The 26450-nt window shown below is 38.7% G+C and overlaps 1 protein-coding gene across 15 annotated transcripts in view; it reads left to right on the forward strand.

The window, feature by feature from the left end:
- The window catches only part of LOC138822676 (histone-lysine N-methyltransferase SETD5), a 61514-nt gene that overhangs the window by 10585 nt on the left and 24479 nt on the right, over window positions 1-26450 (forward strand). For 9 of the 15 annotated variants that reach the window (XM_070015464.1, XM_070015459.1, XM_070015466.1 and 6 more), the window contains 11 exons: window positions 333-371; window positions 4199-4441; window positions 4987-5135; window positions 5495-5612; window positions 6401-6510; window positions 7521-7773; window positions 8426-8509; window positions 9820-10077; window positions 11007-11327; window positions 11721-11963; window positions 18460-18589. In XM_070015464.1, the coding sequence (XP_069871565.1) occupies window positions 333-371; window positions 4199-4441; window positions 4987-5135; window positions 5495-5612; window positions 6401-6510; window positions 7521-7773; window positions 8426-8509; window positions 9820-10077; window positions 11007-11327; window positions 11721-11963; window positions 18460-18589 (1948 nt within the window). The remainder of the gene's footprint in view (window positions 1-332; window positions 372-4198; window positions 4442-4986; window positions 5136-5494; window positions 5613-6400; window positions 6511-7520; window positions 7774-8425; window positions 8510-9819; window positions 10078-11006; window positions 11328-11720; window positions 11964-18459; window positions 18590-26450) is intronic. The other 6 variants (XM_070015470.1, XM_070015472.1, XM_070015471.1 and 3 more) reach the window with 3 other exon arrangements.

The raw sequence follows: 26450 nt of genomic DNA on the forward strand, positions 1-26450 counted from the left end.
TCTTCACTTCAAAACTGGTAAATCTGCAATTTAAGGTTTTAAATTACTTTTTCTCTTAATACCAGGGGTACCTGTAGCATTTCAGTTGTGCATGCTTTTCTCTGTTAGTTACCTAGCTCTATCATAGAACATATGAAGGTTAGAGTTCATTGGCCTTGATCTATCTGTATTCTTGGTAATAGTTTGGGGGAGTTCTATTGGATTTGTTATATAGAGAAAAGGGGACAGAATAGAACACTAGTTTATCACTTAGTTTTAATCTCAGATAGGTATAACTGTCATTCTTGGTACCAAGTTTTGTTTTGTTCTACTTGTTTTCCTCTTTGGGATAGGCATTTCGAGAGGGATCCCGGAAGTCCTTGCGGATGAAGGTAAGGGGTTAATCTTCCCTGATGCTGTGTTTTACTTCACTGTGATCTTGCATTTTGGTCAGCTTCTTTCCTGACATTGATGGTCTGGGAATCTTGAAGTCTGCTTCTCATTAGTTTGTGATTGTTGCCATTCAGTTTTCATAGAACTTTTTTCCAAAGTAGCTTTTCTGGACCATTTTCTGAAACGTTTTCCTTTTGTGTAATGAGACTTAATTTATTGGGTTTTTTGTTAGCTGCTTTTCGGTGAGTGGGTAAAGTGATATTTTATCACACAATGAGGTGGATGTGTTTTGTTACTGTCGTTGGGCTTAAGCTTAGGAGTGAAGGTTTTCTGGTAACAGTTCAGGATATCTTGTTCACCTCCATCCTAGCATCATGTGGGCTTTTAACAATCAGTTAAAAACTCATTTGCAGAAAGTTGTATTATTGATAAGAATTGGCCCTATTGGAATTGAACTGTTTTTTCCTGAAATAGCTTCTATTTGATGAATGCAATATTTGTATGTTTCTTCCATTATCAAATAAAAAGGCTTATGAGGCATGATTTTATAAAGAAGCTAGAGAATAGTGAAATTATGTACAGTATTTAAAAGGGACTTTATGTACTAGTTGAGAATGGTTTGCTAAAAGATTTGATTATACTGGGCTGGGAAGGCGGCTCAGTGGTAGAGCGCTTGCCTTGCATGCTCGAGGCCCTGGGTTCGATTCCTCAGCACCACATAAGCAAAAAGAAAAAAGCCGGGAGTGGCGCTGTGGCGCAAGTGATAGAGCGCTAGCCTTGAGCTGAAGAGCTGAGGGACAGCACCCAGGCCCAGAGTTCAGGCCCCACAACTGGACCCAAAAAAAAAAAAGATTTGATTATAGTATCTGATGTCTTACAGACAGAGAGAGAGAGAGAGAGAGAGAGAGAGAGAGAGAGAGAGAGAGAGAGAGAGAGAGCATACTTCACAAAGCATTACTTAAAGAGTTTTGAAGCTTTAGTTAGAATTAAGTTGTACTTTAATTCTGTAAGTACTCATGCAATAAAGGTAGGCTCTTTGCAGTTGGCAGTTATATGATATAAACATTAAAAGTCCTAAGTGTGGATTACCCTTATTAGGAGTACTTGTGTATTTATGACTGATGTAATCAAAGATTATAAATGACATTTTATCCATTCAGAAGGCTTCACCTGTGTAGATGGGAAACTTAAAGTCATAATGTATCAGAGGCCTGGGATATGTTTTAGAACACAACGTAAACATTTCTTTATTTAGACCTTGCAACTTGCAAGTATCCAAAAATGCTTTAAGCATCCCTTTCATTTTATCTAATTTGTTAAAGAGGGGCCCTTGTGTAGTTTATGGGGTAACTGTAGATTTGATCTCAGCCACAAAGCAAATACCTATAACTTACTTTCAGGAGTTTCAAAACCTTTTGAAAGCTATCACCTGTCTGTCCCAGAAAACTGTGCATAAAATTGACATTTTACTTACAGTTTGGGGACGTTGACAGACTGTTAACATTAAGATAGAATAAAAATAATCTATTATTTTATTTTTGATGCCATAATTCTAAGTTGGATTATAAATTTTGTGCTAATAAAACTTCAGCAAAGATCTAGGTAGGAGTTATAAGGGTAGGAAAGTTTGGTCATTTGCACTTCTATTTATTTATTTATTTATTTATTTATTTATTTATTTATTTATTTATTTATTTATTTATTTATTTATTTATTGTTGGTCGTGGGGCTTGAACTCTGGGCTTGGGTGCTATCCCTGCACTCTTCAGCTCAAGATGAGTGCTCTACCACTTGAGCCACAGCATCACTTCTGGTTTTCTTTTTTGTTTGTTTGTTTGTTTGTTTGGGTCCAGTCATGGGGCCTGAACTCTGGGCCTGGACACTGTCCCTCAGCTCTTCAGCTCAAGGCTAGCGCTCTACCACTTGAGCCACAGCGCCACTCCCGGCTTTTTTCTTTTTGCTTATGTGGTGCTGAGGAATTGAACTCAGGGCCTCAGGCATGCAAGGCAAGCACTCTACCACTGAGCCACCTTCCCAGCCCCCCACTTCTGGTTTTCTGATGGTTAATTGGAGATAAGAGTCCCTCAGACTTTTCTGCCCAGGCTAGCTTTGAACCGTGATCCTCAGATCTCAGCCTCCTCAGTAGCTAGGATTACCGGTGTGAGCCACTGGCACCCAGCTTCATTTGTATTTTTAATATCAAGTCAAGAGCTTTCCTACTAGAAACTTGACTCTAGTGATATGTTAGAAGAACTAATTCTGGGCTGGGAGCCTTGAGCTGAAGAGCTGAAGGACAGCGCCTAGGCCCAGAATTCAGGCCCCATGACCGGACCCCAAAAAAAAAAGAAGAAGAAGAAGAACTAATTCTATAGACTGTCCTTTGGGTCTCTGGCCATCAACTCACTAGGTATAATAAAACACACATGCACACTTGCAATTCAACTATGTCTCCAGAAGGCAAATTGACCCGTTTAGAAGCACCATTCTAAACCTAAGGAATAAGTCTCTAATGCCTATATGATGATGAAACAGCACAATATACAAAATCAGAGTAATGAACAATACCTACAACTGTATAAATGCTTCCAAAATAGAGTAGGTTTAACAAGTCTTGTGTTTAGTGATTCACACAATCCAGTGCTTAAAGCTAGAAGTACTGTTTGGGCACTCCTAATCCCCAGTCTTAAAAAGCAGTCCCTTAACTCAGGTTTTATACTATTCATTTGCTCAGCTGCTACTGAATACAGTAAGCTATTCATCATGTATTGGTTTTAGATGCTTCTTAGACTTCTTTGTTCATTGCTCGGTCTTTTTGTACTCTAATGAAAAGTGCAGGGATCATGGTGTTAACATTTTTCTGTTTCTGAGGGGAAAAATAGACAGCAGTAGATAGTGATGCAAAGGTGCTTAAAAAAAATACAAGGCAAATATTATAATAAGCCTGAGTGTTTTCTGTACTATTCATCAAAAGTATATTTCATTTTGTTATTCTTGTTTTTGGAAATTTAATGTGGACATAAATTTTCAGGGAGCTTTGGTTACTGTAATGTCTTCCTTCTATTCATCACTAGTATGTCATTCCTATCAGTGTGTTTGTTTTCTGACATGTATCGGGCTTAAGCTGTATCTCTAGCTCAAGCACAGGATGTTGTTCGTAATATTGTTACTATAGAAGACAATGGTTTTCCTATAGGGCTATAGGACCTCTCATAATTTCTACATTCCCTCTATATACTTCTTTCCTCTTATTTACCTCTTCAGATAATTTAGAAGATGGTGGAATAAATAATTAAAGATAAAATCCTGGAAGGATATAATCCCAAATAACTTTTTCTCTTGAGTAGTAAGATGATGAACAAATGTTAGTTTGTAATAAAAATAACAAGTGATACAAAAATAAAACCATTCCTGAGAAAAGTAAAACAAGCTAGACTCTCGCAAAAGTGAATGTTACTAAGTTGAAAATAAGTAAACAGATATTAAATTTTTAATATGGTAATTTGAGGTTTATGAATAGCTTTTTATGAAGATTTTCTTAGAAACCTGAATCAGTCTTTTAATTAAAAGCAAAATTTGATTTTTTTATTATGGCTATAAAATCAGTGATAGAATGAAATAATAGTCAAGGTTAAGTTTCCCTATTTAAGTTGTTCAGGTCCTCATAGTTCATTGGTGATGAAACTGTGATAGAAGCCACATCACCTAACTGCTAGCCCATTGCTCTTTTATGCTATACTAACTGCCATGTGGAAACATGTTTTCTCTGTGTCTTCCCCTCCTTGTTATACATGGATTCTACTAACCTACTTACTTTTGTTCTCTGCAGAATTCTCCCTCTGAAGCACAGAATTTAGATGAGAATACAACTGAGGGCTGGGAAAATCGAATAAGACTATGGACTGATCAGTATGAAGAAGCCTTCACTAATCAATACAGTGCAGATGTACAAAACGCCCTTGAACAACATCTGCATTCTAACAAGGAATTTGTGGGCAAACCTGCTATTTTAGACACTATTAATAAGACTGAATTGGCCTGTAATAATACAGTTATTGGTTCCCAAATGCAGGTAAGGACCAAAGGGTTAAATACTAAAACTAAGTGGTTGAGGTATATAACCTAGGAAGAGAGGGTATGGGTTTGAATTACTGTGTCTTTCAAATACATAGTATCTGAAAATAACAAATTTAGCAACTATTGATTATCTTCAGCCAAAAACAGGTTATAGTCACTTGAGAATGTTTAGATATGTATATTTTTAAACTGTGCTTTTATTAATCAAAAGTAGATGAATTACCTTGGAACGTAGCCTAGATAGGAATTATGAAAGATTTGTAGAAAGCTAAACTCATTCTTAGTTTTGTAGAGCTACAGAAATTTTTACAATGTGTTTTTATTTGATCTTTTCTTGTCTTTTCTGGGGTGGCAGGTTCAGTAGATGGAGTTCCTACAAAAATTGAGCTTCTATCAATTTCAAAATTTTCTGGTCGTCAAGCTAAATAACATAACTTATAAAAACCCGCAAATGTTGGTGCATTTTTGACAATTATGAAATATTTTAAATGTCTACTAAGCTGCTGTTGGTATCTAATGTTAACATGTTGGTTTATTCAGTTACAGCTGGGAAGAGTCACTCGTGTTCAAAAGCATCGCAAAATCCTGAGGGCTGCAAGAGATTTGGCTTTGGATACTCTTATAATAGAGTATCGTGGGAAAGTCATGTTACGGCAACAATTTGAGGTCAATGGGCATTTCTTCAAAAAGTAAGAGCATCATTCATTGAACACTGAGAGCTACTGAAGTTCTGAATAGTATTGCTGTAAATATCCTGGTTGATAAACTACTCTTGGAAAAAAGCTTATGTGTCTTCTCTATTTGTACAAAAATGCAAATAAATCTGCTAATTGTTCAGTGTATAAAGTAGTGATAACTCCTTTCCAAACACAACAGTCTTTGCTTTGTACACATTCTTTAATCAAAAGCAGAATAGCATGTGATGTTTTTCAAGTTAAAGCATTGCAAAAGATTGCTGCTGCTTCTGTCAGCATTTGCATCATATTTAGAGACATGGGGTGACCATTTTGTTTATCAAGATTTACAGGAATTTTAATTGTATCCCTAGACCATATCCCTTTGTGCTCTTCTACTCAAAATTCAATGGTGTAGAGATGTGTGTGGATGCCCGTACTTTCGGTAATGATGCTCGGTTCATCAGAAGATCATGTACACCAAATGCAGAGGTAAGATATCTGTAGTAACTTTTCTTTTAATGGAACCACCCAAGGACAAGTTTATGAAGAAACAATCTGAGAATTGTACTCAGATGAAGGTCTGTAGTTGATAGATGTGTTTCAATGCAAGAGATAGAACGCAAGGAATGAAATTTCTCTAGAGAAGGCAAAAATGGGAAAAAGCAGGAAAACATTTGCTGAGAAGTCAGAGCTAGACTCATTAAGAAGTCATGTGCAGGCTTTAGGGAAAAGTATTATAAGAGACATTCTCGACATTTCTAGAGTTTATTATTCAGTGCCATCACAACAAATGCTTTATCAAGAGCTTTATTTACAGGCTAGTGATTTTCAGTTCTCTTACAGAGCTAAAAATACTTCTAAGATGTAAAGCAAGGAGACTGAGATCTGAGGATCGTGGTTCAAAGCCAGCCTAGGCAAGAAAGTCTGTGAGACTCTTATCTCCAGTTAACCACAAAAAGCTGAAGTGGAGCTGTAGCTCAAATGGTAAAATACTAGCCTTGAACACAAAAGTTCAGGGACAGAGCCCAGCTCCTGTGTTCAAACCCTAGGACTATCCCAAAAAAAAGATGTAAAGCAGTGATTTTGCCCTGACTTCAAATATCTCAAAAGTTATTACAAGAAGTCTTATAAATTTAGAAGCTCTTGCTCTCATAATGTAATAATTTCACATGAAGAATAAAGTTAAAGAGTAGTGTATTGTAACTCTGAATCAGGAAAAAATTACTTGGATAAAGGAGTTCTTTTCCTTTTCATGGAAAATTGCCTTGTTTATACAGGTGAGACACATGATTGCAGATGGGATGATTCACCTGTGTATCTATGCTGTATCTGCCATCACCAAGGATGCTGAGGTCACCATTGCATTTGATTATGAGTATAGTAACTGGTAAGACTTCATAAATCTTTCCTAACATGAATACATTAAGCTTTCGACACTCCTTAAGATCTATGCCCATTCGTTATTATTCTTTTTTTTTCTCTGCTCAATCTTTTTATGCATGAGTGATTTTTTTTCCTCTAAGGATTGTGAAGGAGGAAAAAAAGACTTTTTTTAAAGAAGCTTAAGCGCATCAAGTCTCCTAATAAAGATATTGACTTATTATTCTTAATTATAAAAGATGTGTAAGAGACATACTCAGGTGTAACAATTCTTATGCACAGAGCATTTGTACTAGAATCTAAAAGGAATGAGATTTGTAATGATTTACACCATCTACTCAAACCACTAAATCATACAGTATGTGATAATACAGAAGAATAGAGGTAACAAGTCATAGGTAGTATGTAGTGGGATTTATAAAGTAGAAGCTTTTTCTCCCTTTGTGGTTTGGGAGAAAATAAAAGTCATGCAGTAAAATGAATTTATACTGCCTGGCTTACTGCCTACTCAATCAACATCATAAGAATAAATTGGAGAATTTAATTGTTTGGTCTGGCTTTATTTTTTATTATTTGGAGGCATAGACTTAGGGATATACAAAAAATATATACTATCAAAAAAAGTGCTCAAGCCGGGCGCTGGTGGCTCACGCCTGTAATCCTAGCTACTCAGGAGGCTGAGATCTGAGGATCTCGGTTCAAAGCCAGCCCGGGCAGGAGAGACCATGAGACTCCTATCTCCAATAAACCACCAGAAAACCGGAAGTGTCGCTGTAGCTCAAGTGGTAGAGGGCTCGCCTTGAGCTGAAGAGCTGAGGGACAGCGCCCAGGCCCAGAGTTCAAGCCCCACGACCGCCAAAAAAAAAAAAAAGTGCTCATAAGTACTCTATCATGCTTTGTTTAACTTATTCAAAGATAATATTGAAGGAAATTATGCTGATGTTTCATTTGGGTGAATGGTTAATATACCAGATTTTCAGTGATATTGAAACAGGCCTTGTGGTTGTTTCTTTGGAGCAGTAATTATAAAGTGGACTGTGCATGTCACAAGGGGAACCGGAATTGCCCTATTCAGAAAAGGAATCCTAATGCTGCCGAATTGCCACTCCCACCCCCTCCAACCCTACCCATCATTGGAGCAGAGACCAGACGTAGAAAAGCACGACGGAAAGAACTAGAGATGGAGCAGCAGAATGAAGCTCCAGAAGAAAATAATGACCAGCAACCACAAGAAGTTCCAGAAAAAGTAAATGTATCCAGTGATCATGAGGTAATCTTTCCTAGACATCAAAATGTTATGGTCTCAGTCCTCTCCAAATGAAGTAACTGCCAACTTTCCACATGTTTTAGGGAATCTGTAATAATACTTAGTGGTATTTATATCAATGAAACTGAGCGTTAATTTTCTTCATGTAATGCCAAGAACATCTTTCAATATCTCAGTATACATTGCTTGCCTAGTAGCATGACAAAGTACTGGGTTTTTCATTCATAGCATAGAAAAAAAAATTTTTTTAAATCAGGTAACTTGGGCTGGGAAGGTGGCTCAGTGGTAAAGCGCTTGCCTTGCAATGCATGAGGCCCTGGGTTCAATTCCTCAGCACCACATAAGCAAAAAGAAAAAAGCTGGAAGTGGCGCTGTGGCTCAAGTGGTAGAGCACTAGCCTTGAGCTGAAGAGCTGAGGGACAGCGCCCAGGCCCAGAGTTCAGTCCCCACAACCGGACCAAAAAAAAAAAAAAAATCAGGTAACTTTTCAGGATTCAGGCCAGTGAATGAAGTATCTGTGTTTACCTTGTAACCTTACATGAGTAACACTTCTAAGTACTGAAAGCAGTTTCTAGGAAGCCATAAGCTACCAGAATTAAGCAGATTGCTTTATCTCAGATTTTAAATGCACCATAATATTCTATCTATCTTAAAGGAAGTAGACAATCCAGAAGAAAAACCGGAAGAAGAGAAAGAAGAAGTTATTGATGACCAGGAGAACCCAGCTCATAGCAGGAGGGTGAGTGTCATCCAACATCCCTTTGCTTCTTTTGATTCCTTCTACCTACATTATGTGAACCCTTCTCTTTTAACTTTCCATCATCTCTTTGATCTAATTTGGAGGTCACAGTTAAGGCTTATTCCCTAAGCTAGATTTTATTAATTTCCTTGATTTGAGTTTTAAAAAATAAAAGTCAGCTTTACATTGCTCTGAAAAAATACCTAAGAAAACAACTTAAATACAAAGGTTTACTATGGCTCACTAGTTGAGAAGTTTGAATCCATGGTGTACAGGCTCAAACTCAATGGAACAGAGACAAAACCCTGTTTTAGATATAATCTTCAAACTCAAGCCTACAACTTACTGCCTCCAAGCAGGTCCTCCTTCCTATTGAAATCCTCCAGCTCCCAATACTGCTTCCATTGGGGGGGGGGGGGGTGGCGGCGGGGGGAGGGTAATTTCAAGCTTTCACCGCTTGAGTGAACCTTTAGAGTATATTGCAGATCCTAATCAAAGCACCCTCCCAGTTATTTCGATTAAAAAATTAGTTTTAACCAAGCACATACCTGTAATCCTAGCTGTGGAGACCAAGAACTGAAATCACAATTTGAAGCCAGCACAGGCTATAAAGTCCATGAAACTCTGTATCTCCAATAATAACCAAAAATCCACAAGTGGAGCTATGGCTCAAGTGGTAGAGCACTAGCCTTGATCAAAAATCCTCAGGGACAGTTCCCAGGCCCTGAGTTCAAGCCCCAGAACTGGCTTTTTTAAAAAGCTTATTTTTATGCCCAATACCAGTGTTACTTATTTGTGCTCATGAAAAGTTCAAAATTTTTACTTAAGGAGCTGGTAAGGTGGCTCAGTGGTAGAGCGCTTGCCTTGCATGCATGAGGCCCTGGGTTCAATTCCTCAGCACCACATAAGCAAAAAGAAAAAAGCTGGAAGTGGCGCTATGGCTCAAGTGGTAGAGCCGCTAGCCTTGAGCTGAAGAGCTGAGGGCCAGTGTCCAGGCCCAGAGTTCAGGCCCCACAACCGACCCAAAAAAAAAAAAAAAAAGTTTGTTTTTTTTTTTTACTTAAGTTACTAAACTGAAATACAAAAGGAAATTGATTTTGTTGTCTACCTAAAGTTTTTTAAATAGCTGGCCTAACTTTTAAAAGCTCAAGTTTGACCTTTGTTTTACAACTGTTTTCAGTATTTAAAATATTTATTTTTTAATCTTTCTTTCTCAACAATGTATATATCATTTTACTTGTAGTTAGATGAGTTTCTATGAATGTCCATCAATAATACTTCTGAAATGACAGCTTCTGCTTTTTTTCTAGACCCGGGAGGATAGAAAGGTTGAAGCCATCATGCATGCTTTCGAAAATTTAGAAAAAAGAAAGAAACGGCGGGATCAGCCCTTGGAGCAGAGCAGTTCTGACATCGAGATTACTACTACCACCTCAGAGACTCCTACTGGAGAAGAGACAAAAACTGAGGCCCCAGAATCTGAAATTAGCAACCCTGCTTCAAACATTGCCATCCCTAGCACCCCACAAACTATTGGTGTGAACACCCGGAGGTCTTCTCAAGCAGGGGTAAGAAATAAAAAGATTCTAGAATCTAGGCATCCTTGTCTTTGATAATGTCATTTACTTACCTTTTGAAATCAGGGAAATGTTGTCTTTGCTCTGTTGAAAAGAAAAGAAACCTTAAAGACATTTAAGGTTTTTATCAACTAATTTGTGGGGTTCAGGGAGACAAGTTGTCATATTTGAATGATAGGCGCTTCAGACTAGAATAGAACTTTAGTATTGTTTCTGCCTAATAAACTATTGGTGGAATTATAGAAATCATTTACTTTTTGACTTTGTGGAGTAACTCATGGGTTCAGTCCATACCACCAACAAACAAAATAAATATCTTTTTCCCTCACATTGGTCTTTGTATAACCCTGTTATGTACTTTACCTTTATTAGGATAGGCCATCTTTTTCCTCCCTACCCAGACCATGAATCTAAGCCTTAAGCTAAAATAACTCACTGTCTAGAAAAGAAACACAGAGAATTTTGTTCCCTGCTAATAATCCTAACATTAGGAAGCTATCTTTAGCCTATTTTGCAGATACTTACTAGAAGTAGAAATAAGGGCCGGGAAGGTGACTTCAGTGGTAGAGCGCTTGCCTTGCATGCATGAGGCCCTGGGTTCCAGCACCATATAAGCAGAAAAAAACTGAAGTGGCACTGTGGCTCAAGTGATAGAGCGCTAGCCTTGAGCTGAAGAGCTGAGGGACAGCACTCAGGCCTAGAGTTCAGGCTCCACAACCAACAAAAAAAAAAAAAAAAGTAGAAATAACCCATATATTAATCTATATCCTCATCGGCTGACTTAAATTTGTACTTTTTTCATCTTCATTCATTTTAAATGACTGGTTCTAAATTCTTACCTTTTTTACCACTAGGCATTGAGAATGCTTAATAAAGATAAGAAACTGGATTGTAAGAATTTAACCCTGGTATTGTTACAGGATATTGCAGCAGAAAAAACAGTCCCCAAACCACCTCCAGCAAAGCCTTCTAGGCCCCGACCGAAGAGTCGAATTTCTCGGTACCGGAGCAGTTCAGCCCAAAGACTAAAGCGCCAGAAGCAGGCCAGTGCACAACAGGCAGAATTGTCACAAGCTGCCTTGGAAGAAGGAGGAAATAATAGCTCAGTAACTCCTACTGAAGCTGGAAGTATAGAGAGTTCAGGAGAAAACAGACAGTTACCAGGCACTGACCCAACTGTGCTATCAGTTACCGGATCCCATGTCAACCGTGCTGTAACTAAGTACCCAAAAACCAAAAAGGTAAGTCACAAATATATTTTTGTGAGTCTAGTCTGGCAAGGGTTGTTTTAGCTAAAACAAAAGGACCTCTAGAAAAAGTAATCTCTGTGTGTGTGGATTGAAAGTTTTAGATTAAAATGTACTGATTAAGGCTGAAGCCATTCTGCTACTTTTTGCCATTATTGTTAGGCAGAGCCTAAAGCACAGATAGCAAAAATTATTCATCTTAGCGGGCATGGGGAGGGGACAGGAGGATATGCTTGCGTTCTGAATGCTCAATTCATCCTCACTGCAGCTGCTTGTATCTGTCCTAGTTTCTAAATGAGGTTTGTCTTTGTGGTCTTCAGTCCTGCCTCTGGCTGTTATATCTTCAGCATTAACTAACAGTCTCTTCTTTTTTTCTTTTAACCATAGTATCTAGTTACAGAATGGTTGAATGACAAAGCAGAGAAGCAAGAGTGCCCTGTGGAATGTCCCTTACGTATCACCACAGATCCAACTGTACTGGCCACAACCCTGAACATGTTACCGGGTCTTATTCATTCCCCATTAATTTGCACCACCCCAAAACACTACATTCGCTTTGGCTCACCTTTTATGCCTGAGAGGCGTCGAAGGCCCCTTCTGCCTGATGGCACATTCAGCTCCTGTAAGAAGGTATGTCTGTGAATATGTGTGGGTATTTGGGGTATTTTTTGTTTTGTTTTGGGATGGGTTTTTTTTTTTTGTATTGTTTGTTCATTTGTTTTAACCTAGGATGCCTATAGTTGTGACATTTAACATATTCTCTAGATACCTGTGTGAGTTTATAATGAGTTAATTGCTCAACATGAACACTGGTGCATCAGTAACCAGTATGACCATGGGGATGGTAAACTGAAATTTTGGTGTTAAAATTTGTGATTACTCTGTCATCTCTTCTGAGAACCCTTGAGGTTACTGGCTAAGAGCACACAGCAGTTGATGATTGAGTAGGAAGGGATATGTTTTGTGTATGCTCTTGTGATATTGGTTAGCATGTCCATTGGTGATTATTGTGAGATTGGGCCCCTAGGTATTCTACCACTGTTGGATAGTAAACTTTATAAAATTGTGTTTTGAATTAATTCAGTCACTATTATTACTTGAAGGAGATTAGAGGAAAGACCCTACTGTAATTGACATGTTTCCTGTTTCTTGATCAGATGACAACATGTTAGACTATTTATTCCCTAGAGAATATAGAAACTACTATTTTAAAAAAATTCTGTCTCTCTCGCTCTCTCCGTCTCATTATAACCTCTTTTTAGCTATTTAGTGGTTTTGAATCCAGTGGCATTGTTTGTTGATGGTTTTTGGAATGTACTTTCTTAATTCCCAGAAGTCCTCAATATTTTCCATAAATGTCCCACAGGAGTAGATCACTTCCTTAGGTCTATAATGTCCTTTCAGTGATTTTAGAGTTTAGGACACCCTTTCATTTGGTCTTCCTTTGAGGTAGAGTTCTGTTCCCTGGAACATCCTTTTCTCTTATCCTCAGATCTGGATTCAGGCTGCCTTCCTCAGTGTCTGCCATTGCCCTCCTCCACTGGCATCACGTACATGAGGATGCTGCATGTAGATTATTTGATGTGATGAAGTCTCCAACTCCAGGCAGGTCTTCCCTGACTCCAACAAACTTAAAGCTTTTCTCTTTCCCCAAAGAACAGAAATCATTTCTTGGGGGTTTGGGAGGCATGAAAGGTGAGCCAAAGTGATATGGGCTATGGATGGGAGGAGGGCAACAGCAATATCTGTGTAAATGAAAGAAACTGCTGCTGAATTAGCAGCATACATAACAGAAAGTCTTCTCTTACCTAAGTATTTGAGTTACTTGTTGGGTTTATTTGGGAAAACTCCCATTTGTTCAGACCTTTAAAGAAAGGGTTTGCCAGGCGCCGGTGGCTCACACCTGTAATCCTAGCTACTCAGGAGGCTGAGATATGAGGATCAAGGTTCAAAGCCAGCCCGGGCAAGAAAGTCAGTGAGACTCTTATCTCCAATAAACCACTAGAAAAACGGAAGTGGCATTGTAGCTCAAGTGGTAGAGCGCTCGCCTTGAGCTGAAGAGCTGAGGGACAGCGCCCAGGCCCTGAGTTCAAGTGCCACAACCGACCAAAAAAAAAAAGGGTTTGTAGATAATGCAGAAACATGAGTTACTTTCAAGTGTTAGAATTAAAACAATGAAAACTATATTTAAAAACAAAATAGAGTCAGGCATTGGTGGCTCACTGAGATCTGAAGGTCACAGTTTGAAGCCAGCCCAGGCAGAAAAATCCTGAGACTCTTATCTCCAATTAACCACCAAAAAGCTGAAAGTGGAGTTGAGACTCATGGTAGAGCATTAGCCTTGAGCAAAAATGCTCAGGGATAGTGCTCAGGCCCTGAGTTCAAACCCCAGTAGTGGCACCAAAAAAAACAAGAAAGAAAGAAAATTTCAGCCTGGCACTAATGGTTCATGCCTATAATCCTAGCTAATCAGGAGACTGAGATATGAGGATCCTGGTTACAAGCCAGCTAGGGGAGTAAAGTCTATAAGACTCTTACAATCACAGAAAAAGCTGGAAGTGGCCCTGTGGCTCAAGTGTTAGAGTGCTAGCCTTGAGCAAAAGAACTCAAGAACAGCCCACTGGCCCAGAGTTCAAGCCCCAGGACTGGCAAAAAGAGAAAGAAAATTTCTGCAAAGCCATTTTCTTAAGGAAATTTGTTTCAGGGATGAAGGAAAATCACTTCCCTGGGAAACTATCCTGTACCAAGTCACTTAGATTAACTAGATCTGATTTTTTAAAAATAATAATCATAACTTGCTATGTAAAAAAAATTGTATTAGATTTTAAAAAAATAAGTGAGGGCTGGGATGTAGCTCAGTGGCAAAGCGCTTGCCTAGCAAGTGCAACGTCCTGGTTTCGATCCCCAGTACCAAAAAAGAAAAGACAAAAAAAATACAGTTAAAAAAAAAAAACCCAAACAAAAAAAAAAAATAAGTGAAGGTGGTATCACTAGTATAGTGGTTCACATCTATAATCCCATCACTTAGGGTTTGAAGTAAGAGGATCAAGTGTTCATAACAAACCTGAACTACCTGGTCCCTTTCTTAAAAAAAAAAAAATAATTAGAGAGCTCTTATCTCTACTATGGCATGTGAAACTGAGAATCTCTCTTCCTGCTATGTTTTTTACATTGCTCAGTCCTCATTAAGAATCAGCCAGGTGCCAGTGGTTCATGCCTGTAATCTTAAGATTGCGGTTTAAAGCCAGCCCCGCCCAGGCAGGAAAGTTCCTGAGACTCTTGTCTCCAATTAATCATCAGAAAATTGAAATGGTGCTGTGACTCAAGTGGTAGAGCACTCACCATGAGCTGAAGAGCTCAGGACAGCACCCAGGCCCAGAGTTCAAGCACACGACCAACCTAAAAAAAAAAAAAAAAAAAGAATCATCTTAAATACATGTTGAAAATTAGAAAGGACATGGAGCCTTGAGTCTAAAGGAAGAACAAGTTGAGAGATGGCAGAATGTACATGAAAGAGCTTTTTCTTTTGTGTTTGGCTGCTCATAGCCATAGATTGTGAAGGATGTTGACCACTTAAGCGTTTTATTAAGCCAGATAGTAGAATTTTAGTCTTTGAGAAAGGGTGTCAGTAATTTAGTACTGTTCTTGTTGTAACTATGAACTAACTTCTTAAAATGTTTTCTCAGTAATTCTGATGCATAGTTATGAGTTTCTTGTTCTCATCTTGCTTTTCCAACTAGTGGATATCTAGGAAAACCAAAAACATGTTTAGGATTGTCACTTCAAATTCCACACAAAATCCATTCTTTGAGCTCTTTTTACCTGGTTTTGGTTTAGGACTTAACATCTGTAGCTCTCTTTGTTACCTCCATTGGCAACAGCTAGAAATCCCATTTTTTTATCTGAACACTTTCATTAGTCTGTTTCAGTACTAGATTTTGCAAGTAGTAGGCAAGCACTTTTACTACTGAACTATATATGTATCCTATACATATCCTCAACCCTCATCCTTAGGCATAAATATTTTTATATAGTTATGGTTGGACTTAATACATTGAACTTTCTTAAGACTATATTATTTCAATTAAAATTTAATATTCTTAAGTTTAGATCTTTTTTTCTTTGTCAGTACTAGGTTTTAAATTCAGGCTCTCCTGCTTGCTAGGCAAGTGCTCTACCACTTAAGTTGTGTCCCTAGCACTTGATTTCAGTTGTTTATACTTTAATCTCTGTTTTAGTATTTGTTGAAAACGAATCCAGGATGTACTGTATAACAGTAAGCTTCATATGGGCAAAATAAATGAATTACATATTTCAGCTAGAAACTAACATCAGTTTTATCCTGGGTGGAGGTGGGGAACAGTTAATTTTAGGTTAATTTGAAAAGACTTACCTGCTTCAGTATGTAAGGATATTTCCATTACTAAATCAAACTGTAATAAAATTCTGAAAATCCCTCAGAGTATATGTTAAACAAATAAATAGAGGAGGATAAACTATTCTCCATAGGACCAAACAGTATCTATTCCTTCTACTAATAGGTCCATTAGTCTGTCTCTGATTAAAGGATATAGGCCTGCTAAATTAAAATCAGTATAAAAGCTGGGCGCTGGTGGCTCATGCCTGTAATCCTAGCTACTCAGGAGGCTGAGATCTGAGCATCACGGTTCAAACCCAGCCTGGGCAGGAAAGTCCTGAGATTCTTATCTCCAATAAACCACTAGAAAATCAGAAGTGGCGCTGTGGCTCCAGTGGTAGAGTGCTCTCCTTGAGCTGAAGAACACAGGGAGTTCAAGCCCACAACCAACCGAAAAAAAAAAAATCAATATAAGACATTTAAGTTTTGTCGCTACATTTGTTACAACAAAAGTATATGTAAACAGCCATGAAGCCTATCAGTCACGTCTTCCTGTGTTTTATATGCATAATGCATTTAGTCTCCCAGGCCCATTCCTTAGAACCACTGGGCTTTACACCAATATTTAGGTTTGTACACTGAGGGTTATTAATCTGTGAGTCTTAAAACCTACCACTGATAATTAGCTAAAAATAAATTGCAGCTTTGCTATGCTTCTAGTAAGTACTATGCTGTCAGCTTCCTTTACTATCTCCATGACAGCTTCATGCAGTTGAGATTATTGGCCATAGTTTTTAGGTTCAGGAGCTTTGTTTTAGAAAGGTTTTATAACTTGCCCAAACCACATACAACTTAGATAGTTAGGACAAGGGGGTTTCAAATTATTCTGTAGGGGTTATTGGAACTTGTTTGATGCAAAGATATTTTCATGTTACCTTTTTTAAAAAAAAAAAAAGAAATTCTGCAACCAGACAAAGAAGAAGGAATTTGATTATACTTGTTATATTTATAACCTTAAAACCAGCTGTGGCAATATCTTATTCCTCCATTGCCCCTTTTCTGGTTTTATATGTTCCTTTTTTGTAGTCATTACATCCCGAATGTAAATTCTTTTGTGGGTATATCTACTCAACAGTTTTGTGTGTGTGTGTGTGTGTGTGTGTGTGTGTGTGTGTGTGTGTGTGTGTGTGTGTGTGTGTGTGTGTGTGTGTGTGTGTGTGTGTGTGTGTGTGTGTGTGTGTGTGTGTGTGTGTGTGTGTGTGTGTGTGTGTGTGTGTGTGTGTGTGTTGTATATAATTAGTTTTTCTTGAGGAAATCTCGGCGACTTCAAATAAGTTGTCATCTGCTCTGAAGGAAAAATACTATGTCTGTTTAACATTTAACCTTTTCAACATTTTGTCTTTCTAGGCCTAATTTTTCCCATCTATGAAATTAGTGCTTTGGACAAGATGACCTCAGAGGTCTCTTCCTAGCTCTAAGGATCTGTGCTTCTGACACTTCATCTTTATATCAGTGTTCTGTATTGAAGAAAGTTTCTTCTCTATCTTGACTTTTCAGAGACTTGGTCATATACTAGAATATTATTATGATTCAAATGACCCTTGATACCTCTTTTTCTAATGTACTCATTCATTCTTACCTCTTCATGTTTGTTTGTTTTTTTTAATTTGACAGACCATAATGACATTAACATGATTTTTCTTAGTAAATTACCCTGAATTGCCTCCTAAGTTTCTAAGAGAGGAAAAAACGTCTCCTAGAATTGCTTTCTTTGGTGAAGATAATTACTTACCTGTAATACATGTTCTCTAGAGGTGTCAACTTATAATAATTCAGCTTTACTCTTCCTATTTTGGGGAGGGTTTAACTCAGAAATTGATGTTTATCAAAATTCGATCTGTCTTATGTCAGGGCAGGAGAGCCACAGAATGGTGAGCAACCTACAACTGTGTATCTTAAGAGAACACAATTACAGGTAAGAAATTTTCTCTTCCACAGGACGCATAATTTTACTATCCTAGTTTTTAAAGTAGACTTACTGATTTCTCATCAATTTAGATTTCAGTATTCACTACCAAAAATTATAACTGATTAGGAAGGTCTTTTTTTTATTTCTGCAAAGGGTCATTTCTTGTGATTAGCATTATTCATGCATAGTTTAATCAAGCTACTTCATAGGGGAGAGAAGTTCATATGATATTCCACTTGAGAGTAAATTAAAATCTTTTGGTACGTATAGTGAAGAGCTATTTTTTACTACCATCCAGTATCTTCTGTGAATCTTTTACTACTTTCAACATCCCTAGCAGAGGGCAGATCTTAAAGAGGTCTTTATCTTTCTTGTTACGGACATTTACTTACTAGTTTTGTTGTATATGACCAGTCTCTCAAATAAATGCTAAAATTTCTTCTTTATCTCTTGTTTATCTTTTCCTAACCAGTATGAAAGTTGAACAATAATCTGTTTTTTGTTTGTTTGGTTCCTGTTTTTGTTTTTTTTTTTTTAGTGTTGGTTTTTTTTAATTGAAATCTCAATATGTGTATTCCTGACTTTTTCAGGATTTTGCCTGGTAGAAGGAATTGATGAGGCAATGTTTTAGTATGTTGAAGTACAACACTTGACTGTGGCCCTGAATGAATGTGTTGGATTGAATTTCTCACTCGTTGTTGTATATTGAATTGACCTGGTTAGTGCTTTTTAAAGTAGGTGTACTAAATAGTTTGAAATGGTCGTTGATAATTCTCTGGGGTTTTTTTCCCCCATTATAGCGCTGGATAAAGCAAGCCTTGGAAGAAGGGATGACTCAAACATCATCTGTACCCCAAGAGAGTAGAACTCCGCACCTATACCAAAGTAATGAGAATAGTAATTCTTCTAGTATCTGTAAAGACAATGCAGGTATGTATCTAAACCCCTTCTAATACATGAGTAATCATTGTTTGAGGACCTCATTTTAAAAATCAGTCTTGGTACTCTTATATGAAAAAGCAATAGTATGTTCTCTAAATAGTTACTTTCCATCTGTCTTTACAGAGGAAGAGAAAGATCTCAAGTCAGGGATCAGTTTTCCCAGGACGACAAGAAGGAACTAGACAGTGTACAGATAACAACAGAAATGGTTATTTAAAAGGTTAGATATGTTTAAAATAGTAAGTTTAGGAAATCTATATTCACATTTATAAGTGGGGGTAAGAAAGTGGTGGACTATTAATGTTCAGTAAAATATTAAGATTTCTAAGTGGTTTTTTAGGGTGGCTCCTGATCACAGGGACTGAAAATAAATAAATGATAAATCATAACTAATTGGTTGTTTTCTAGATAGACTTGTCCCAGCTTTCACTCTAATTTAAAATCCTCACTTGTGGCTCACACCTATAATTTTAGCTAATCAGAAGGCTGAGATAGAATGATCACAATTCAAAGCCAGTCAAGGAAGAAAAGTCTGAAAGATCTTACCTCCAAAATCACCTGTAAAAAGCTGGTATGGAGACATGACACAGGTGATAAAGTACTAGCCAGATATGTGCCAGCTCTGCAAATGTAAGGTCCTCAGTTTAAGCCCAAGATTCAGCCAAAAAAAAAAAACCCTTTAAGGTCCTCATGAATTTTTAAACCAGATGGCTATGAAAAATCTTGTGATCTATTCACTTTCACAATGACTCGAAGGGCTTCTAATTGTTGCCATCTCTTTGAGAACATGGGTCTCTAGTCAAGGTTTGCCTGGATCATGATACTTCTGCCTCAGCCTCTTGAATGCTGGGATTTGCAAATGTGCTCTACCACACTTCTGATACCATCTTAATTTATTTGGGGAAAGTATTTTTTTTTACCAAAGTTTTCCTTTTCAATATTAGCTTAAAAAATCACTTGCTTTTTAGCCTCTCTGATGGTCCTTAGTTCACTCCCTAACACCAGAGTAAGTTTGGGAGGCCGGTCCTCTCTGATTTCTATATGTTTATCTCTAAATCAGTTTTCTGAATACTAAAACAAAACACCAAAATTAAAATAAGATGCTACAGTTCATATATGAGTACAGTTACCATGCCAGTATCTCGGATTTTCATAAAAACCACTTCATGGGGCTGGGAAGGTGGCTCAGTGGTAGAGCACTTGCCTTGCATGCATGAGGCCCTGGGTTCAATTCCTCAGCACCAAATAAGCAGAAAAGGCTGGTAGTGGTGCTGTGGCTCCAGTGGTAGAGCGCTAGCCTTGAGCTGAGGGACAGCGCCCAGGCCCAGAGTTCAGGCCCCATGACTGGCAAAAGAAAAAAAACCACTTCATTTTTTTCTGTTAACTTGCTGAGTAATTATTGTAAACTTTAGGAAGCTTTACTAGTAACATCTGCTTTATATGAAGATTCTGCTTTTGTTGATTTTTCTTCTCTTTTTTGAAGATTTTATTTGGTAAAATAGTATGCTACCATTTTTTATTTTATTTTATTTTTTTGGGTCCGTTCGTGGGGCCTAAACTCTGGGCCTGAGCACTGTCTCTCAGCTCTTCAGCTCAAAGCTAGCGCTCTACCACTTGAGCCACAGCGCCACTTCAGGCTTTTTTCTTTTTTGCTTATGTGGTGCTGAGGAATTGAACCCAGGGCCTCATGCATGCAAGGCAAGTGCTCTATCACTGAGCCACCTTCCCAGCCCACCACTTTTTAAATTATTAACTTAGTTTCTTTTTCTAGATTGGATTATATTCTATAAGTTAATGAATCTACACTCCCAGTTCAATAAATCCAGTGATACCATTTGTTTAAAATATTCTGTTCATCAAAAGTAAGGGAGATATAGTCAGTCAAGATTAACATAGGCCATGGCTCACGCCTGTAATCCTAGGGTACACAGGAAGCTGAGATCTGAGGTTTATGTTTCACAGTCAGCACAGGCAGGAAAGTCCATGACACTCTTATCTCCAGTTAATCACCAGGAGTCCAGAAGTGGTCCTGTGGCTCAAAGTATTAGAGTGCAAGCCTTGAGTGAAAAGAGCTCAGGGACAACTCCCAGGCCCTGAGTTCAAGCCCCATGACTGACAAAATTGAGCTTCTGCTCTAGTCTGTCAAGCAGTGAGAAACACAGGATACACCTTGCCCTTAAGTATCAACATAAATAAGCAGTAATAGATGAGTGATTTATATTGGTGAAAGGTAGTGGTCCTGAGGAAATATTTTTGATAATTTTCTGTTACTGTTTTTTTTTCTTCAAGAATACCAAGGAGATAATAATGTCCAACAGTTGCTACACTACAAAAAAAAAAAATCAAAGCAGCCTTAATTGGTATACCAACTACCATTTACCAGCTATATGACATTACTGAATGTCTGAATTTCATTCATAAAATGAGTTATATTTGCTTTATTATTCAAATAAGACTGAACAATGTGTATAGAGTGCTTAATAAAATGTCAGACCCATAATAGAGTATCCTGTCATGTATGACTACTAAGTTGGTCATAACTACACAGAAGCTGAAATCTGAGGAAAATGATTCTAAGCCAACCTGAGCAGGCAAATCCAATTATCTCCAATTAACCAGCAAAAAGATGGACATGGAGGTGTGATTCAAGTGATAGAGTGCTAGCCTTGAATAAAAATCTAAGGGACAACATGTAGGCCCTGAGTTTAAGCCCTACCTGCACACATACAAAAAAAAAAGTATGAGTATTATCTATATTAAAGAGTAAATTTATAGCCAGGGATAGTGCAACATACATCTATAGATTCATTTTCATTATGTGTAAATTATGCTGACCTATCCCTAGGAGCCCCTAAATAAAAAACTGGTGGGGCTGGGAAGGTGGCTCAGTGGTAGAGCACTTGCCTTGCATGCCTGAGGTCCTGGGTTCGATTCCTCAGCACCACATAAGCAAAAAGAAAAAAGCTGGAAGTGGCGCTATGGCTCAAGTTGTAAAGCGCTAGCCTTGAGCTGAGGAGCTGAGGGACAGCGCCCAGGCCCAGAGTTCAGGCCCCATGACTGGACCCCCAAAAAATAAATAAAAAACTGGTGTACTTAGAATTATTATTAACAATAGTTAAATGACATCACTAGATGGCAGGTGAATTATACAAAATTATGTCCTAAGAAAGTGAATGAAGGTCGCAGTATCAGCTCCCGAGCCTGTGCTGCGGCCCTGGCTGATCAGTGTAGGAACCTTCTCAATAAAATTGCTCCTTTATTAACCAAAAAAAAAAAAGTGAATGAAGCAGAAATTTTTTATTTCAAAACGTAACAAAATAAATAACCAACTTAATTGGATGTATGAAGCAAACTTACTGAGAGTTTTGTTTGGAGCTTTTGTTTCTTTACTTGTTTTGCATTGCTGTGTTTTGAACTTGAGGCCTTGTACTTGCTAGGCAACTACTCTACTACTTTAGACATTCCCCTAACCCCTTTTGCTTTGTTATTGTACAGTCTTGCTTTTTACCCAGGCAAGCCTGGGCCACAATCTAATTTACACTTCTCACATAGGAAGTAGAATAGACACATGCTACCATGCTCAGTTTTTAATTTGTTGAATTGAGATCTTAGGAGTATTTTGCCTGGGCTGGCATTGAGCCATAGTCTTCCCCAATCTTAGCTTCCCAAATACTAGTATTATAGGTTGGAGCCATTGCCTAGCTTAAGGAAAAGTATTTTTAAAATCTAAACAAAAATGGAAGGTTGATCATCCAATTCAGAGCAAGTAATTCTTGCACATTGGTATAAGAATGAATTATAAATAAGAAACAGAATAGCTAGAAATGTGTAAACATTTGGTAAGTCTTCAAGAGTTTTCACTTGGGAAATTGAAAAGGATTTAGATCCTTGCTCGTTGGTGATGGTTCATGTTGTGATCCCGCCTTCTCAAGAGGCTGAAATAGGATCCAGATTCAAAGCCAGGAAATCTATGAGACTTTTATGTCCATTAACCATCAGAAAACCGGAAGTGGCTCTGTGGCTCATAGTGGTAGAGTGCTAACCTTAAGCAAAAAAGCTCAGAGACAGCGCCCAGGCCTTGTCCGACCTGTCAAGCCCCATGATGAACCAAAAGAAAAAACAGATTTGAAGCTAGCCTAGGCAGAAAGGTCCAAGAGACTATATCTCCAATTTATTACCCAAAAAAAAAAAAAGGAAAGACTGAATTAAATTCTTTGCCAAAGCAAATTGTAGGTCTATTGAATTTATTTGTCTACTTCATTTTTTTTTTTCAGTTATGGGAATTAAATTCAGTGCCTCAAGCAAGTACGCTGGCTTATGACTATAATACTATCTACTCAGACAATTGAGATCTGTTTCTCAGTTCAAAGTCAGCCTGGGAAGGAAAGTCTACGAGACTCTTATATCTCCAGGTAACCACCAGAAAACCATAAGTGAATGTGTAGCTCAAGTGGTAGAGCACTAACTTTGAACAAAAAAATCTCAGGGACAGTGCCCAGGTGCTGAGTTGAAGCCACAGACCAGTACCAAAAAAGTTTATCTGATTCAATTTTTTTGTTGGTGGTGGTAGTGGTGGTGGTCGTGGTCGTAGGGCTTGAATTCTGGGCGTAGGTGCTGTCCCTCAGCTCTTCAGCTCAAGGTGAGCACTCTACTACTTGAGCCACAGCATCATTTCTGGTTTTCTGGTGGTTAATTAGAGATAAGAGTCTCATGGACTTTCCTGCCCAAACTGGCTCTGAACCCCAATCCTCAGATCTCAGCCTACTGAGTAGCTAGGATTGCAGGTGTGAGCCACCAGCGCCCAGCTTCAGATTTTTTTTTTGGAGGGGGGGTCCAGTCGTGGGGCCTGAACTCTGGGGCCTGGGCGCTGTCCCTCAGCTCTTCAGCTCAAGGCTAGCGCTCTACCACTTGAGCCACAATGCCATTTCTAGCTTTTTTCTTTTTGCTTATGTGGTGCTGAGGAATTGAACCCAGAGCCTCAGGCATGCAAGACAAGCGCTCTACTACTGAGCCACCTTCCCAGCCCCAGATTTCTTTTTTTAATGTACAGGTTTAAAAAAAAAATCCCTGAATCATTCAGAATGTCAATGAGTGATAAAATTTGTAACTTAAGCCACAATGTCCACATATTTTTTTATAAATATAATTTTATTGTTACTAAGGTATTGTACAGAGAGGTTACAATTTCTTAAGCATTGAATTTTTTTTTTTTTGTCAGTCATGGGACTTGAACTAAGGGCCTACATGCTGTCCCTGAGCTCTTTTGTACAAGGCTAGCACTGTACCACTTTGAGCCACAGCTCTACTTATGGTTCTTAGGTAGTTCATTGGAGATAAGAGACTCAAGCACTTTCCTGCCCAGGCTTGCTTTGAACTGCTATTCTCAGATCTTAGCCTCCTTCATAGCTAGGGTTACAGGTGTGAGCCACTACCTCCCAGCGAGTACCTTTCTTTTTTTTCGAGTGTTGCCCCTCCCTTCACTTTTTCTCAGTTTTCCCCTCCTATTTCTGCCCACTATGTAACCATAGTGCATTTTCCACATAGTGTATCTGAATAGCATGATAGCATCACCCTTCCTCCCTCCTTTTCTATGCCTCTTTTCCCTCCCCAACCCCTCCAAGAAAAATTCAGTAACAACAAAAAGACATGTCTCCATTTCCTGGAATTCATTGAAATGAATGAAAGGAACCTTTGCGTTCCTTCCCTGAGAGTAGCCTCCTTTGGTTGACTGTGCAAATGCCTAGAGTGTGTGTAAGTATGTCCAGATATATTTACAGACTGTCTGTCTGTCTGTCTAAACTGGCTTACCTCTCTTAGCATGGTTTGTTCTAGGTCCATCCATTTCCCAGCAAATGACATAATCTTATTCTTTCTAATGGATATGTAAAATTCCATTTTAAAATAGCACATTTTATTGATCCACTCATCTGTTATAGGGCATCTGGGCTGTTTCCATAACCTCACTATTGTGAATGAACATGGCTCTGCAAGTGTCTTTATGGCTTCCTGGCTTGTAACATTCTAGGTAACACCCAAGAGTGCTGTGACTGGTTCATAGGGAAGTTCTGTGTTTATTTTTTTGAGACCCTTCTAGACCACCTGCCAGAGTGGTTATACTAGTTTACATCCCCACCAACAGTGCAGTATTACTCCTTTTTCCCCACATTCCTACCAACATTTGTTGTTGGTCAAATTCCTGAAATTAAGCTAATCCAGCTGGAGTGATATGGAATCTCAAAGTTGTTTTGAGCATTTCCACTGTGTCTATCTGCCATTCTTTTTCTGAATAGTCTCTCTTTGGCTCCTTTGCTCATTTGTTGATTAGTTTCTTAGTTTGGGTGGAGATGGGAGTTAACTTTTTGAGCTCCTTGTTTGGGTATTAGGTCTATTGGCTGTCTTTCTAGTTTAGTAGCTATTCCTTTTGCTATCCAGAAACTTTTTGTTTTGATCTAATCCCATTTATCAAGTCTCTGCCCCATTTGCTGTGTCCCTGGAACTCTTCAAAAAGTTCCTACCTATGCCTGTAAGTTCTAATGTTGAAAGGGAAAAGGGTCTCTTTTTTTTTTTTTTTTTTTTGCAGTGGGGGGGAGGGGGCGGTGTTCTATCACAGGGCTTGAACTCAGGGTCTGGACCCTGTCCCTGAGATTTTTTACTCAAAGGCTAGTGCTTTACCACTTAGAGCCACAGCTCTACTTCCAGTTTTCTGGTGGCTAATTAAAGATACCTTTCACAGACTTTCCTACCCAGGCTGTCTGGCTTCAAACCAGTAATCCTCAGATTTCAACATCCTAAGTGGCTAGAATTACAGGAATGAGCCACTGGTGCCCAGTTGAAAGGGTCTTCTTTAAAACATGTTTTGACACTGCTGGAAATTGAAATTCATAATAGATGCTTGCTTTGCAAGTCCTTATATTTGTCAACTTTTCAGGTAGGTGTCCTGCCTTTGCCCTGAAGGCCTCAGATTAAGATTCTCCTATTTCTGCCTCCAGAGTAGATGGGATTACAGATACACACCACCATACCTGGTCCTGTAAAAGATGGCCTGCTCTAAACATTTTTATACTGCCCTGGTGTTTTGTATACGTTACACAATTTGAGCAGTGTGTTATCATCATCTTAAAAGTGGAAAAAAAAAAAAAAAGGTACAGTGGATGTTAGAAGAATCCATGTGAAAGGCTGATGTAAACGGCAGGGGCAGCCAGCCGCCATGCACCCAGGCCTCTGGAAACACCATTCAGAGATGCTTGGCATGGGTTGCAGCCTGTCTGCCTCCTCACAACCATCTGACCTTTGTCCCAATAGGTCTTTTTCATTCTCTGTGGCCTTATCTGTGAGTCAGTCCCTGACACGTCTTTAGATAAAAGTAGGTTAAAATGGAGCCATCCAGCTGATCTTTTGGAACCTGAGATGCCTGTTCCATAAGACAGAGCTACTCAGTCTTCCTGATTCCCCCCCCGTATTGGGCTGGGAAATGAGTGAAGCCGTTGGAGACAAATGCCTGCAGACTCATAATGTCATTTGCATTTCCTGGGCTGGGAAGGTGGCTCAGTGGTAGAGTGCTTGCCTTGCATGCTCGAGGCCCTGGGTTCGATTCCTCAGCACCACATAAGAAAAAAGCTGGAAGTGGTGCTGTGGCTCAAGTAGTAGAGCACTAGCCTTGAGCTGAAGAGCTAAGGGACAGTGCCCAGGCCCAGAGTTCAGGCCCCACGACCGGACCCCCCCAAAAAAAAATGTCATTTGCATTTCCTGAACCTTTACAGCCCTGTGCTCCTAGCAGATGGTCATCATGCCTTATAGATGCTCATCATGCAAAGAAGAAAGCTTTGAGATGATAGCTTTGCCAAAAAAG

Source organism: Dipodomys merriami, unplaced genomic scaffold, assembly GCF_024711535.1.
Source record: "Dipodomys merriami isolate MVZ:Mamm:240054 unplaced genomic scaffold, mDipMer1.0.p SCAF_114, whole genome shotgun sequence".
Classification (NCBI taxonomy): Eukaryota; Metazoa; Chordata; class Mammalia; order Rodentia; family Heteromyidae; genus Dipodomys; species Dipodomys merriami.